A 17,361-nucleotide genomic window follows, 5' to 3' on the forward strand; every position below is an offset into this window, starting at 1 on the left:
GAATAAACAAATGTTGTTTTTACGCATAACATCTAATTTAGCAACGAACCCATTTTAAATGGTATCTTCTGGCACTTTGTTACTAGCAGCATGTCACAAAAACACAACACACATTTGTTTCCATTTCTTGTGGCTCGTTTTGTGTCCTTATCCATTTTAAACCACATGAAGCCATTTCTATGGCCTCCACTGCCATTAGTTATTTTACTATGTTTTGCATTATCGTCCCATTACTTTAGTTATTTTAACGAATACAGTTGCATACGCTCCATGGATGCATTTGTTTTTAATTCACATGTACCTTGTACTTGTTAAGTTACTCTCCATTCTTTCCATTTACCAGCTGTCATTCGGCAGCCCAGCACAGCACAGCCCAGACCTTTTTCTCAAGGTTTTCTTATCTGTTGTCCACATTAAATAGACTATGAATAAATCTCAGCACATACTAATTGAAAATACGTGAGTTTGAATGAACAGTATCACTGAAGAATGAAGCTGAGGACCGTTAGCCTGAGCTCGGGGCCTGCAACAGGATAACAAGATTGGGCTAATATAAAGAAACCGAAGGACAGCAGCCCCCTGAGGCTATTCTTGAGCTAAATGGTGCTTTTCATGTTAAACATGCTGATGTTTTTGGGTTTATTGCCATATAAAACCATCATATATACTGAGCAAATTACAATATAGCTGAAGATTATGAGAGTGTTTTTATCTATTAGGTTAAATGTTGAACAAATTTGACCAAAAGATGGCAGCAAGTTAAAAACTGTGGATCAGATTGATATTTTTGTCTTCAGTCTACGCAATAGATACCCACACCAAAACCAGACATCCACCACTGCCGCTGTATGGTTTGTTGAGTCCCACTGTTTCCACCAGTGCTTCTCCAGCTACTTCTAATTCCCCTGTTTGTTTGTTTTTAACCTACTGGAAGAGAATGGATGATTTGGTGTTTTGGTGGTAAAATGGTGCAGAGATGTCACTGCCAAAACAACAGCACAAGTAATACTGCTAGCATCTGCAATGTCCACCTACTCGGGTGTTAAATTAAACACAAATGCACAAATTAAGACTCATAAAATAGAGAGAGTTTTTTGCAATGCTCTGCATGTACACATATATACAAATCTTATCAAACTACTGGGTATATTTATTTACTTATTATGGCACAAGCATAAACTTCAGAAAGGAAAAACAAAAAAAGAGCAACATTTTGTGGGATTACAAGGTTCTACTAAGATTTAGACTAAATGAAGTCCGCCTTCCTTTGATTCGTCGCCCATCTGCATACAATAAGCAGGGCCTCAGATGTGTCACGGCAGCCGATATCAGCTCAAGTGTCCGTGGCGCTGCCGTGGGCCCTCTTGTTCTGATTAGCTGCAGCCTGTTTATCAGTTGCTGGAGATAAGTACTTTCACTCATCTGTATTTCATACCAAACAGAGGAGATGATTTATCCTCCTCCAAGCACTTAGCCTACACAGAGTTTCTATGACAACCTGAAGGAAACTTGTGTGGGCCTTTAGGGCTGCATTAATAAGTACAGCTGCACATTGCTGTGGAAATGCAGATTAACAGAATTCAGAGGCAGCACAGAGACCTTCCTGACCCTCTGACCTTCCTCTCAGGAGACTTTCAGTTGTAAATAGTAATTCTAAGAGGTAATACAAAAGAAAAATAGTATGGAGAGGGCATCATGATCCTCTTTGAAGCTCTCTGATCACCAAATCACACCAACAGTCAACTCGAGTGGCTTTATATTGTAAAGGAAAGACCCTCAGAGAAGCCCAGAAGAGAAACCACTTGGCGACAGTGGGAAGGAAAAACTCTCTTTTAACAGGAAGAAGCCTCTAGCAGAACCAGGCTCAAGGAGGTTAAAGATGCTGTTTTATAATCCACTCATAATCAGTTATTTTACCTGTGCCCCAATCAGCTGCTGTTTATTCAGTTTGCACTCACAATCAGTGGACCACACAAGTGTTTGTGTACGTGATTCACATCAAAATCACGAGAGAATTTCATTCATTGAGCTCCTTGACAACACTGATTTCACAAACAGAGAATGAAGACTTCGGTCTAAAAATTCTAAAGAACGTTTTGCAATCATGTCAACATGAACTAGAAAGTCACAGGAATGAATGCATCCTGAACAGGAAGACTGGAGGGTGTTTGAGGGAAAGGGAAGGCACTTCATGATGTGGCTTTTGCTGCATGAGTGTACGTGCCTTAATTGCAACAGTGTGCCATGTTCCGATGGCTGCTTCCAGCAAGATAACAGACCGTGTCACAAAACTCAAGTATTATAAAACTGATATCTTAAGCTAGTTTCTTGACAATAAGTTCACTGTGCTCAAATCTCCTCCACACGCGTCAGATATCCAGCCTAGCCTAAGCTAGGCTAGTAAGGTTTTACAATGAAAACTTTATCTAGTGTTTGTAATTTTACACATAGTGGTTTAGGTTTATGTATGCAGTGGAAATGCAGTGGCTCAGAATGTCATTTGCCTTTAAAATGCAGTGCTAGTCTTTTTCACATCTTATTTTAATCAGATTTATGCAGATTTAGCCTAAAAGCTTTTGCTCTTCCCTGCTCATCTTAAATTTTTGTTTACAGTTTTTCTGTAGGGAAAATAAGGGTGATGACATGATTTCAGGACCCTGTTTACTCTCATAGTGTGAGCAGCTCATGGAGCTGTGGGTATTACACGTCTGCCCTCTGTTGGAGGCTTGTGAGATTAAACACACTCATTTGATGATTACATTAGATTAGATTATATAAAACTTTATTAATCGGTCAGGTGGGTTCCAGGTGGGGAAATTCAGTTTCCAGTAGCACAACACAATTGGAACTTGCATGTTACAGAGTTGGAATACCAAATAAAAGGGAATGAAAGAGTGCGAATATAAGCATAAATGTAGCATATATACATATTTTCAGGTAGGCGTGTCTCTCTCTTCCACATTAAGCTTGCCAGGTGTATTTATAGAAACGCCTGCAGTTGCTGCACGTATGCAGTTCACATAATTTGGATAGTTTCCCTTTTCTGTTGCTTTCTAAAAATTCTAGTTGTGCACGTGAGGCACTGGGAGAGGATCTAAAAAATTAGCAGGTTTACTTAATGGTAACTGCACTAGTCATTTCCAGTCCAGCTGTATTTCACATAATGCCACGTAAACTTTGCATAAGAATGTTTTGATACATCAGAAATCTAACACTTGGACTGCAAATAGCCCAAAACATTAATACATGCATAAGTAATTGCAGCCATGCACGCATGACTTACGCTGTGAGTTGTGAAGTATTGTTACAGTCAGAAGATTGCCAATAAAACTTCCAAATATTTACAGTGTTGCTTCCGATTTTCCGATAGCAGGTCCTGCAGGTTTCTCTGAGCTAAAACATTCAAAGCATCAAAATAGCACAGACCCAAACAAAGTCACGCCATTTTTGTGTCACGCTAAATATCTAAGGCGCTCCAACAAGGCAGATGTGACCAATCAGATCTAAAATGAACAGATTTTTCTTTAGGATATGCTTCACAGAAACCTGAAGGTACACATTCCTGCATATATGTAAAGGTGTTGCCTTATGAAACACAGCATTTCAATATTGGAGCTCTATAGAGGGCAACCGTGGCTCAGGGGGTTGGGAATCGCATCTGTAACCGGAAGGTCGCCGGTTCGATCCCTGGGCTCTCTGTCCTGGTCGTTGTGTCCCTGGGCAAGACACTTTACCCTACTTGCCTACTGGTGTTGGCCAGAGGGGCCGATGGCGCGATATGGCAGCCTCGCTTCTGTCAGTCTGCCCCAGGGCAGCTGTGGCTACAACTGTAGCTTGCCTCCACCAGTGTATGAATGCGAGAGTGAATGAATAGTGGTATTGTAAAGCGCTTTGGGTGCCTTGAAAAGCGCTATATAAATCCAATCCATTATTATTATAGAAGGAAGTTGTGACAGTGTTTTCCCCCATGTGTCAGCCCTGCTGCAAAGAATACCTCCAGAAGAGTTTCATCCGTCAAATCATGGCCACTAACAAGAACGTAACTGAATCAGCACAGCCAAAATTAATGCTCTAACTCTATGAAATTAAATCACCCAGAAGCTGATTAAATAATAAATTACCTAATAGTTCATACTTTTATGATAAATAATCCTCGAAAAATCACTAATACCAGCTTCTGTGCCTGGAAAAAAGGACGCTGAGCCACGATGTTTTGCATTTCCAAAAACTGAACCTGTGTGTCTTGTATGTTTGTTGTAGTTTGTTGTTGTTGTTTGTTTGTTTTTTTTACTAAAAACAGATGGTTCTTTATGCCTGGAAAACAGTAACAAGATCATCATCACTATATTTGGCACTGACTTCCAAAGTGACAGTTGTTACTCCGCCAAAGGGGTTATGTTTTGGTAGCTTTTGCATGCATGCATGAATGTGTGTCCCCAGTCTGTCTTTAAACACGATAGCTCGAAACATTTTAAATGAATTCTGACTTTGTAGAAGTGCAGAGTAGGGTCATGTTAAAAATTCATTAACATTTGGCTTACATCCACCCAGGTCTTTAGGGTCTGACAAAAAGCCTTATAACTTTGACGATTCTTACTTGTGTGATGAATATTGTCAACATTTAGAGTATCATGTCACATTTGACCTCTGACCTGTCTTTTAAGGTCAGCAGACTGGTATTAAGGTCAAAGTGATATTTAAAGCTATATAGAACTACTTAAAACTGTTTCTTACTGCCATGTTTGTACTGACCACATTTAACACGTTGATTCCGAAACATGTTACATTTTTAAAGAAAGTATTGTGAAGAGAGATCGAATGAGCTGCCTAGTTAGTTAGAAACATACTGTAGTATAACTTATATTATAAGCTCAAGCTTTTCATGTCTAGTTATTTATAAATCAGCACCTACTATCCATTACCTACTCCTACATAATGTTTGCATAGTCAAAGTTAATGTGAGTGTTGCTACCCTTATCTGACATTTACTGAACTACAAACTTGTGAAAGTATGTTTAAAAAGGCAGAAGAAAATGAAATTAATATACAAAATGCAATACAGTTACCTTAAAAGTAAACATTGCCCAGAGACTGAGCTGCCTGGGACAGACGTTCATGCTTTAAACGGGATGATGTATCTAAAACCTGAGTGATTCCATGACTCCATACAATTTTACCTCTGGATGTGCTAAAGACATGACATGGGCAAAGTTGCTTTAAAGCCCCTGAAGATCAAGGATAACAGTTTGAAACATCATGCACTCATAAACAAATATTTATATATATTGTAAATGTGGCAGACTGTTGCATCATTCACTGGTTGGAGGTTTGCTTTTGTTTTTTTGTTTTTTAACTCGGTTGATGTTTTTGTTGCGATTTCATTATCTTCCCTATAATGCTGACCTTCAGTTTTTGGTTTTTCATTTGTGTTATCTCTCTCAGGGTGATATTTCTCTGTCCTCTCTCTATCTACAATGTATGAAAGCTGGAATATACAAGCCAAGGCAGAAGGAGGACTCAACTAAGCAGCAGTCTTTTGTTATTCAAATGTTGTTTCAGTTCTGTAAGATGAACCAACTTTCTGCGCTTCTCTGTTTCAGTGTGATTAAAATAGGTGAGATATTGTCACATTGCACTCTGCTGTGAATTTAATTCAAAGTGACCCTAAATAGAAAAAATGTCATCAGCACTGTTAGATCTGAAATCAGAGATCACAAATGTGCCAAATGACTCTTTACTGACATCACATTAAAGGATTGCGGTGTAGGGATAAAAGGAATTTCCTGCAGAAGGCTAAATCAAGCTTAAGATGAGTTGGCAAGAAGTCCACGGTGTGCAATCTAGGAAATGAGAGAGGAGGTATCTGATTATTATTATTATTATTATTATTATTATCTGTTAGTGTTGCTCTCTATCCTTTGGTTGTTTTACTTTGAAGGTCAGACTTCTGTTGTGTCCTTTTTTAGTTTTACTTTTTTCCTCTCTTGGGTAATCAGTCCACTGTGTATATATAGTCCCGTGTTCCACTTTGGAATTTTTATTTTTTTATTTTTTTGTGGCTTCTTATTGTTTTGGATTGTGTTTTATCTCTTCGACTTTGCTGTTTTTGGATTTGATTATCAGATACTAAATTGCATCGTTCCTAGGAATATTCTGTTTCAGGCATCTGACATTTGGATCGGCACACATCACATGGTGACACATGTAGATGGTTATTTGTCAGTGACACAGCACTATTACCTCAATATAGATGTCAGCTGCTCTGTTTCACTAACAATGGAACTGATCTCATTTAGTGACTTGTAGTTCTAGTTCAGATATTACAGAAATGCCTGGAAAACATGGAGAAATTCCTCTTTTATGTTTCACAAGCAAGTAAAACATCTAATTGCATCATAACTTCTTTATTCATCATTGAGACAGGCTTCTAGAACCTCACATTTATATTAAAAAATTAACAAATTGTAGACACACTGTTGATTACTTTATTGAATTTTTTTACCGGGTTTAAAAATATACAAAGACTGCTTGATAATAAATCAAATAAACCTATACAAACACTAACTAACTTAAAAAAAATCTGTGTTTCACAGATTTGTGCTTGCATCATATCAATACTTGATGTACATATAGTGTAAATGAGTAATACAGTTTATCCCCTGGGTAAAATTACTGACGATAACAAGAAGCTTTGCAGCCAGCAGTAAATCACCAACCTTTGTCCTTGTTATGAAACAAGTCCAATCTTTGTGTTATCTTACTATAAGTTTTGCAGATAGTCACTGTCCTGTAAAAGCTCTTGCTCTGCTTTTTTCAGTACAAGAGACTCTCTTATGTTTCGTTAGAACAACATCAGTGATGAAAGTCACACTTTACAGTTCAAGGAAACATTTGTTTACACCCTTAGACAAGGCGTGAAGTGAAAGTAAACACTGATCCACGGACATCAGAGGGTTAAAGAGCACCAAGCAGAGCAGGTTTGTGTCAGCAGCAGCAGTCTTCAGGCTCCACGACCTCGTGTTATCTCCATTTTTACCTCTAAAAGATTCACTGAGTACCTGTCAGCACTCTCTGTCAATCAGTAACCTCTGTACTCCATAGTTACATTTATCTATAGGCAATGTTTTTTCTATATAAGTAAATTCGGTGGAGCCGGTATTTGGAGGGTGTTCACTGCTGCTTTTCTGCTTTAGTGAAAATATTTGGACCAAAGGAAGATCACAGCACATGTACGAGCATAGTTCAGTGTGTACACACTGGCGTTGTTTGTGACATCGGTTGAGGTGTTTCGCTTTAAGCAAAAAATAGTAAAGCTCAGAAATTACTTGCCTTAGAAATAATTCCTTGATGTAAATGGCAAAGAATTAGGGGAGATGTCATTTGTCTAAAACACTTGTCTGACACAAGTGACTTTGGTCTTTTGTAGCACTGAAATAAAAATAATAATTCTGTAATGAAAACATTACAGCTTAGGAACACATTTTATTACTGCACCCAAGTCATAGATGCAAACTGGAACCATTTAATAGAGAAACCCCAGAAGCCAGAGTAACTAAGGAATTATTTTCACCTTTATACATCACATTATATTCTTGTTCCTCTTGCAGAGAGATCGTATGCTGTGCATGTTGAAGGACTCCTGCTAAGGACAATCCGTGTCCACAGTCCATGTCTACAAGCAAGAGCTGAAAAACTTCAGCACCCAGTTTTTCTTTTTATAATTTAAATGATTACAGCACATAAACGGCAATTAAAAGTCTCTTTTTTTCCAATAAACTTTATTTCAAGTGGTTAAGAAAGATCAAAGGAAAACCTCAGAATCATACGTTTTTTAACAAAGAGGACAAAAATGCAGGAGAATGACAGAAAGTCGACTTAAACACACACAGGACTGACAGCGTTTACTATTATTACTATTTTCATTTCCTTTGTAAACACAAGAATAATTGGATTTTTATTTACATTTTAAAAAAAAGTTGAAGGACTATATGCAGCAATCTCGTTTTCAACTATAGTCCATCCATCCTTTTCCACTTATCTGGGTCTGGGTCTAAGTGGACACTGAGGGATTCTGCAGCTGACAGCATGTTCTGGAGGAGCATTCTCTTTGCTTTGAGCACTTCTGTCTCACCCTATATATAAAGACCAAAATTCGAGACAGTTTTATATTAGAAATATATATTCTGCACAAACAAGATGTAAAATATGACCAAAGTGAGAAGAATGAGAGCTGTGGTGGTGCTCAGGTCACCATTGGTCCTTTCTTTGTGGAGTTTGCATGTTATGTTCTGATTGAGGCAGTTAAAGTGACTAACCTGTCTAGTATGAATGAATGAATGAATGAATGAATGAATGAAGCTTTAAAGTATATATTCCAAAAATGACAGATTCTGTTACCAAATATTCCTCGTTTTTCAATTTAAGTGTAGTTAGTTTTATAAGTTTACGGTGTCATTCTGTTCTAGCGTTTAATTTGTGTTGTCTGAAGGGTCTCCGCTGGGCTTTGATCCCGGTGATAAGGTTGTTTAATGACCGCTTGCTGTCCGTGGCAGCCGGTGACGCGTCGCATGGAGCGGAAGAGGAAGCGGGAGCAGAGAGAGGCCGACGTCCTGTTGGTAGTTAGCCGCCGCCGCTGCTCTCGGGAGTTTTTTTTTCTTCACGGCTATGATTGACAGAGGCAGCAGAGGTTTACACGGGCATGTCCGCACACTTGCTCGTTTGTTATCGTAACAGAAAGACGTGCAGCATGGCGACTGAAGCCGGAGCCCAGAGCTGTCGCCAGAGGAGGAGACGGAGAGCTGCCTGCGTGGGGCTCCTGAGGATCTTATTTATTGCTTTTATTCACACGACGCGGGCGAATAAACAAGGTTTGGAACTTAGCTTTAGCAGGAGCTAACTTCCGCAGACATCTCACCAAGTGTGTGCTGTGGTTAGCGCTACCTTTGCGGGCCGACTTTACACCAGCTCGGTGCTAACAGCGACCCAGCAGTGCTGAATTATTATTAAACGCTAACAGAGAGCAGGCTGTGTTTAAACTGACAAAGAACTGCCGTTAGTTAGCCAAATGTATTTGGCCTTACTCTGGACGTTAGCTTCGTCTGTAGCATGTTGTCATTCTTTCCTTATATGGCTTAGTTGGGCTAATAATTTACCTGTGAGATATGACAGGGTTTACAGCCTCGGCTAGCCCTAGAGCTGGCTCAGAGGAGCCTCTGGGTGAGCTTGAAGCACAGACAGAGGGGAGTTGTAGGGGACAAGCTGCCCAGCAGTACTTCCTCATACCGGGCTCAGTGAGGAAAAGCCTCGACTGTTTGTTTGATTGGGCTCCAGCCGCTTGTTATCGATCTTCTGATCGTGTCAGGTCACTATGACTGGCACACAGCTGTCATCCAGGGCCAAGGTGGTCCGAGCTAGCCCTGAAACGCGCCCGTGAATTAGTCCACATGAACCTGGACCTCACAAGAAGTGCACTCAGGTGATTGTGTTACTTGTTGAGCAACTCTCAGAGCAGAGGTGTCAGACTCACAGTGGTTCATGGACCAAGCAAGAAAAAAAACATTGCGTAATGTTAATATTCAGGCTTTATGAAAAACAGCCCAAACGAAAGACACCACTTATTTTAAAAACTGGTAGATACTTGTTATATTATTATTTTTTGTAGTTCATGGATGATGTATTGAGAAAACGGGTGTACTTTTAGACCCGTTTTCCCCGGGGACAATTTGAGCTTTGTATCTCTGTCCAAATTCACGAGTCATCCTCTGTATATTACAGTATATTGCACTCTTTATAAATAAATAATACAAGTACTTAACGTCTTTGTAATTCAATCAGCTCGTCTAGGTCGAGAAATCTAGAAATACTAAAAGTTTTCCCGTGTGAAACATTTTACAGATAATTTGTGTTGCTGTTTTGCTTATTCAATGACTTCACTGCAGTTTTCACACTCGGCACTGGATTTGGGCTCGCCCTGTAACAACATTATTTTGGTTAAAATGATTCAGAATCACAGTTACAATCACATTAACAAATATAATCCACCATTTTTTTTTTAGTTGATGTTGTGATTTTGATTTGTGACTACAAACTCTGGGGAATAATGGATTTGTTCACCAACAAGTTGTAGTTCAACTAAAATGAATTTCTAACTAACATTTAATTATTTTTTTGCTGCCTGAAATGTTCCTATAGATCTGTGATAATGCCTCACACTCCAGTAATGCACTTGAATGAATTCACGAGTTATTTAGCAACTCTTAGAGTCTGACTTCATCTTGTCATGCTTTTTACCAACAGTGCAAACTGAGTCAGCTGATTAAATTTAGGCTGTTCGCATATCAGAGGTTCACTACAACATTATTGTGGTCAAACTGACTCACAATCACATTTTTTAAAATTGGAGTAAGCCTGCTCGATCGTGACAATATTAGAATCTCAATTTCGGTAGATATTGTAATCGAATTTTTTTTCATTATGATTATTCATTAATTTGATAAGTATCATGCAAGTTTTTACCGAGTATTTCCTCAAACTTTAAACATAATTCAACAGAAGAAGAAGAAGAAGAAGAGGAAAAACGGAGGGTGGCGATGGGTTCGGGGTCGTCCAGCTGGGAGTTAGAGCCTGTACGGGATTTGAAGACTACGAGTGATCCAGAGACAAAGGCGACCATTTCATTAATCCTCACAGAGGAAATGTTGAGTTTTACTTCCTCTGCATCGACCTTGTTGACTGAACGCTCTCTTTTATTCAGCTGAACTCAACAGTGAGTTTGCATTTTTAGTAGGGCTGCCACGATTTGTCGACTAGTCACGATTACGTCGACTATCAAAATCGTCGACGACTGATTTAATAGTCGACGTGTCGTTTGAAGCTTTGTAAGATCGCAAAAGACGCAGGAATAATAGCAGGATTTAAGGGTGTAATAACGGACTAAAACAGAAGATGGCAGCACAGCATGTACAAGGATGCCAGCTGCCGTTAAACCCCGAAGAAGAAGAAGCAGCTGTGTCCCAGAATTCATAGCGCGGCCCAGCTTAGTTTCCAACAATGGCGGTAGCTAGTTAGTTTTAATATTACTCTTATTATTCTTTCTGGGTCACAAAATAAACGTTTAACATATTTTCAGGCGAGAATGTAGCTGTGTAAACCTCAAATATCGGCTCAGTTTATCAGGACACCACATATTTTCAAAAGCGCTCCGACGTTTTCGGAGACGTCTGTTACCCACTAGCTCGATAGCTAGCCGGGGGCTAGGTCACTAGCGCCGTGAGAACACCGGACTCCCGGCAAATTGTTTTCAAACCCACCGCCGTCTTTCGCGACTCAGGTTAAATATATATGAGTCACTTAGATAAATTAAAAATGTTGTTGTCTGGCTTTTTTTTTTTTTTTTGTATTTTATTTGTTCCTGAGTAAATCGGTTTGGCTGAGATTAAAGTTATAGTTTTTACACAGCTGAATAAACGTCAAGCAGACAGCTGATTATCAGAAGTGTGAGATGCTGGAGAATATACTCGGGTGTCCTGTTATATTTTAGATTGCAAGGAGTTTATTAAACTTTACCGAAACAATCTGCAAATTTCATTAAAATTGAATAAACTATCATCTTGTCTTTATTTTTAGTTAGCACCTTAAAAGCTTAAAGCTGTAAGCTAATGATAGTTATATAAGAGCAGATGCTGCTGGTGCAATAAGCTGTAGTTTTATGTCCAGTGGATGATGATCTGATTAGTCGACTAATCGCATAAATAATCGGTGACTAGTCGACTATCAAAATAATCGTTTGTGGCAGCCCTAATTTTTAGGGAGGGGAAAAGGGTGTGATTTGATTTATAACAGGAGCAAAAGTGAGAGCGTTGCATCAAAAACAAACTTCACGATGTAATAATTTTACCCTTTGTTTAGTATTCATGATTATTTAGCATCATCTTTTAGACAGTTAAGCTCTGGATAGGTTTAAATGGTCCTTCCCCAGGGTCATCCACAGAAACCTTTGAGTTTTACTACCTTTAGATCATTTTTGTTTGTTCCACAGATGAAGTGGCCGTGAAATTTTACCTTTCTGATTCAAACGCCCGGTGTAGATCTAGGAATTATGATTTTTAAGGATAATTTTTTGCATGACACATCAGTAGAGACAGGAAAGCAGGGAGAGTAGTGGGTAACGCCATGCAGGGACTTGAACCCCAGCCCTTGCAATAGCTTCTGGAAAATGAGTCACCTGCTCAATCAGGTGAGCTACAATATGACCTTGAGGAATGATTTTCTTTCCTCTGGAATAAAGCTGGCATCTCCAAACCAAAGATAGAAATGCATTTTGTTGAAAGGTTTGAGTAATTGCTGTCTTTACTGCAGTTTTTTTCATACTTTGTACACCATCCATGAGGCTGAATAGGCTGTTTTGGTGTGGATGGATCTAATCCTGACCCTTTGTTCACCTTAGCTGGAGCTGAACTAAACAGCGGCGAGTTTGAGCTCCTAGGGCGAGAGAAACGGACACGATTGAATAACAACACAAGAAAAACAACGAGAGCTTTGTAGCTAAAGTTAAACGCTAAGAAGTTATCTTTCTATCGTGACTGTTTTAGGTAAGAAAGTTGAGAGAGGGGAAAAAAAATACTCGACAGCTGCTCGCTTTCATGTTCTCTTATCTAACCGATCTACTCGATTCAGACATTGATCTGTCTGTAATCTGGAGGTGGTGAGGCAGTGGCTATGACAGACACGTCAATGTCACTGTGCAGCAAATAAGACAGAATTTGCATGTAGATTTACATAAATGGCTTAGAAGTGTTGTTGTGTTTTTGTTTTGTTAAAGACTGGCGTCCTCTACGTGGAAACATCAGCATGTCTGCCTGCAAAGTACTTTTCACTCTCGTACCAGTTTCACTGCTTGTTTCTCCGGGTGTCCATTCTGAGATGATTTCAAGAGCTCCTGACAAACTCGTAAGCTTAGGACGCCGAGAACTAAAGTGGTGGAGTTTCATGTAAAAATCTGATGCCATGGAGTCTTGCATCTCTACCAATGCCACATCATCCTTGTGGACCACAGACTGGTGACACTGTATAATGAAACACCCACAGAGGTGTTGCCGGTGCTATTCCTGCCAGTCAAATGGCGACATCCACCCCTTTTTCAAGCCACTGTAAAGACCTATAATTTTAACAGACAGTGAGCACGGCATACTGAGCTGAGGTTGGTTTTACTCTGCTGTAGAGATGGGATTGAGCTTAACATTTTTTATTTAGGACTTAAAGGATGCAGGACATCTGAGTGATTCGGTTTAATTTTGTGCAGACGTGTATTCAGAGCTTGAGACTTTCATTATTTGTTAGCTTTTTTTCGTGATGTACAGCAGGAAGTGTAGCTTTTTCACACCTCTGCTCAGCCTGATGTTGGCTGTGTCTCATCGGCTCAATGAAGTTGTGAAATGTTTCTTAACTGCTTAGATCCCCTGATTCTGCTCAGATATTTGAATTTAAAACCTACATTGTAGCTTGCAGGGTGTTATTAAACGTAGCAGTTAGTTGAACGTAACAATTACGCTTGCCGACAGTGAGCTGTGAACACAGAAAAAGGTCGATCTAGTAGCACAACTTGTGAGATCTGTTAAGTTTAAGGCAAAATTTAAAGCTCTGCAGATGATGGAAGGGACATCCGGCCTTTTAAAATCATGTCGATAATGGTGGTTGCTGAGGATTCACTTCACTTAACCCCACCCTGGCATTTATATAACACCCTGAAACAGACGTGCAGAGTTGCTCTGTGTTCACAGCAGTGATTGAGACCTGGGTTATGCTCAGGTTTTGCTCCCGCAGTTGTGTCTGTTTGCGCACGTTTTTTGTTTTTTTTTATGTTTTACAGAGAGCCTTTGGAGAAAAATGCTCTGGTGTAGTCCTCCAAAATCCCAACTACATATTGCTCAATGTGTGTGGCGCTGCGCATCGTTCATATGCTGATTGGTTGATGAATGTGCCAGATCAGAGACGAGACTAACAGTGAAGTTCACCAGAGTGGGAGAAGCACAGAAAAAAACGTTAAAGAAAACAAAAACAAAACTGGTGGCTGCAGTGGACATGGCATTATTTTTAACGCTCAGCTCTTTAGCTCTTTGAATGTTAGAGCTTCGCTCTCTCCGTGGCTGACTAACACAACTGGAACACATTGGTTGTACCACATACTTTGGCACTGTCCCCCGGTACACCCCTCTTCCCGAGACTATTGGTGGCAAAACCTGTACACCTAACTCAAACTAAACTTAAACACAAAAAAAGTGTGAAAGAATGTTTTAGTTTAATGAAATCTGAATGAAAATTGGAGTTTAGAATCAAACTAAGAAAGTAAAATAAGATAGCTGGGTTTATTGGGTTGGTCAGTTAAATGCAGTATTGAAGCACATTTTAGCTGGAGACTGGGGTGAGGCTGTTCCCTCTCTACACTCTTAATTCAGATGTTTTGTATTTTTTGATTTGTTTTGTTTCCTTTTTCTACGTTTTTTTTATTTTTTTTATATACTTAATGAAAGTTTTCAAATTTCAGAGCTGAAAAGCACATTTTAAAATCAGTTAAAAACTGCAACCAGATCACTTTCACACCAACTCAAAAATCCGGTTTTGATCTGATCTCTTAGCTAATGAATGAGCTGCTTTTCTACTACGGTATATTTGAGATCAGGCTCATCACCTAGCCGGAATTTCTTCTGGTGAAAGTAGCTTTGGATTAGATCCTTCTTTCACCGCACATGGAGCAGAAAAGGAGCACAGATCTGGAGGCTGAACTTTCTCTTGTCTCTAGTTAAGTACACAAGATTGAAGTTGAAGTTGGTTTTTATTTCGTTAAATTCGACAGCAATCAGCAGCTGCTGCCATCTCCAGTCCATAAATCAGTCTGTACCTTTTCAGGGATTTCAAAAAGGTGCTTTGCCATGCAAATGAAGCGTTAGTTGGTTTTGGTAACACAATCAGCAGCTCACACACATCAGTATGCTATGATTTTGTTTATTGAACATTTACCCCTTTTAGCTTTCTTTTATGTAGTGTAAAAATGTGTTTCTCTCTGATCTTCCTATTTTTCTCTTTGCAGCATTCATTCAGTCAGACACAATACTAGAAGTTCTACATTTTGGCGAGGGCAGCCTTTTACAGGTAAGGCCATTAAAATGGTATTGTAACGGACCTTCACAGAGCAAGAAGAGGCTAAAGCCCTGCTCAACTACCAAATTAATCCCCTGGTTTTTGATATTGTGATTAATTCTTACTGTATGTTTGTGTTGTGCTTGCAGGGAGAGTCTGACATCGATTTTAGTTTATATCATCAACAAAGGTATGAGAAATCCTCCCTTTTTTTATACTAGCATGAATTCAATAAAATGTTGTATTTGTATTTTTAAACCGTGTGCTTCTACATTAACTTGCCTGGACAACAAGCAAACGCAAAGTGTATTGTGTTAAAGCAAAACAAGTTTTACTGCTTCAATGCGGCTGCTGTGACAGCATGTTAAGATCATTTAGGGGGTAAAATTATACAAAAAAATTAGATTGTGGGGAAAAAGGGCAAATATCTGTGCCACTGATCATCAGAGAAACCTCTCTGTCTGTGTCACCCTGAGCGCTTTTCTGGCCACATGTTCTAGGATGAGTCGAGTCCACAGTGACATTGGTTTTATAGCCTGCAGCAGCTGTTAGAAGCAGGCAGGATTCTTTCATGCAGTCGAATGTGACTGAAGTGTTTTTTTTGTTTTTTTTGAGGAAGTTATTATTTGCTTCAGGCTCTTTTTATCCCAGCTTTGGCACAACAACAGGCAGAAGTGCTCAAACAAGTAAGGACTATTTTCATTACAGGAAGTGTGTAAAAAGTCAGTTGGTTGCATCATGTTCCTGTATAGCGGTTCTGAAGCGTCACAGAGGGCTCGCATACCTTTCAGATGGATGTTTTATCAGGGTCCAGCATACAGCTCAGACAGCATGTAAACCATACAAAGGTTATCTTTAGGGGCATGGCGTGACCACTCCCTAGACAGTTATGTTTGAGGTCAGTGTGTGTGTTCCAGTCCTTTTTAGATGTTAAACTTCCCCTTTTTTTTTTTCTGTGTGTGTGTGTGTGGTTTCAAACCTGTCTGTTTGCGATATGTATTTGCCAGATAAACCTCTGTACTGGTGAACAAACAGCTACAGTGGTGTTGTATATTTGGTGTGGCAATGCAGAGGCAGGCAGGTAAGCAACAAAAGGAGTCTTTATTCATTGAAGGCAAAAAAACTGACTTAGTCAGAGAGAGAGAAAAAAAAAAAGGGGAAACCCAGCAATAGAACACAAGGAAACATAAGGGAGGGAATCCAGCAAGAAAAAAAAGGAAGTAAAACGGGAATGAGACACCGGTGAGACTGAGCTTACAAAGTAAAACAGGAAGTAACCAAAAGATAAACAACTAATACTAAAACACCAACTAACAGTAACCAGGGAGCACAGAAGTCACAGGAAATGAAACGCCAACTGAAAACAGAAAGTGGTACAACAGAACCACAGAACGCCAGAGGTCTGGTGTAGTAAGCAGGAGTAGGTGCTTTCACTGTTGTGAATGTGGTTCACTTCTTACTGGTGTAAATAACCACTGTAACTTGTGCTGGACCCCTGTTCTGCTCTGGAGCAGCTTGTGTTTGAGAGAAGAGATCAACAAGTACCCACTGATCCGTCAGAACACCACGTCTTTCATGCGAACGTGCTTATCGCCACATTAGGAAACCTGGTGTTGACTTATGCAGTTGATAACCACCTTTGTGACCACTTAGCGAGATTAAGATTAGCCACTGTTAGAGTAAGCGAAGCCTGGTGACGGAAAGATGATGGATTTCTTGATCACAGCCAAGCCCCTGGCAGCTTCTTAAGGTCCGTATTTAAGAGCCAGAGAGGATAATATTTAGTATTTTAGTTGTGTTTAGTTTGTTTTATTATGATGACCTTACTTTAAAAAAATAATAAAATACACGCTCTCCTGACAGAAAAACACCCACAAATGCACAAATGATTTTTTTTTTATAATTGAAGTCTTTATTTGTTTTTAACATTTCACAACACAAAAACAAACAAAACAACCAACAAACAACAACAGAAAAAAATATATATATAAAAAATATAATAATAATAATAATAATAATAATAATAATAATAATAATAATAAAAAAAAATTAAAAAATTAAAAAAAATTAAAAAAAAAACTCAAATCAGTTAACTCAAATCTTTAAGTCATTCCCTTACTGAGTGCCTACACAAACAAACAGTGCAGCAAGCGTACAACATGACTAAAGATAATTGCCCTGACCAAATAAGTTCCAACCATCTCAGCCAAAAACACGTCCCCACGA

The 17,361-nt window shown here is 39.2% G+C and overlaps 1 protein-coding gene across 2 annotated transcripts in view; it reads left to right on the forward strand.

Moving 5' to 3' along the window:
• Positions 1 to 8,535: 8,535 nt before the first annotated feature.
• tmem131 (transmembrane protein 131) overlaps positions 8,536 to 17,361 on the forward strand; it is a 42,250-nt gene continuing 33,424 nt past the window's right edge. For both annotated transcript variants that reach the window (XM_026157938.1, XM_026157939.1), the window contains exons 1-3: positions 8,536 to 8,867; positions 15,086 to 15,147; positions 15,285 to 15,325. In XM_026157938.1, the coding sequence (XP_026013723.1) occupies positions 8,699 to 8,867; positions 15,086 to 15,147; positions 15,285 to 15,325 (272 nt within the window). In that variant the 5' untranslated portion in view covers positions 8,536 to 8,698. The remainder of the gene's footprint in view (positions 8,868 to 15,085; positions 15,148 to 15,284; positions 15,326 to 17,361) is intronic.

Source organism: Astatotilapia calliptera, chromosome 23 (genome assembly GCF_900246225.1).
Source record: "Astatotilapia calliptera chromosome 23, fAstCal1.2, whole genome shotgun sequence".
NCBI lineage: Eukaryota > Metazoa > Chordata > Actinopteri > Cichliformes > Cichlidae > Astatotilapia > Astatotilapia calliptera.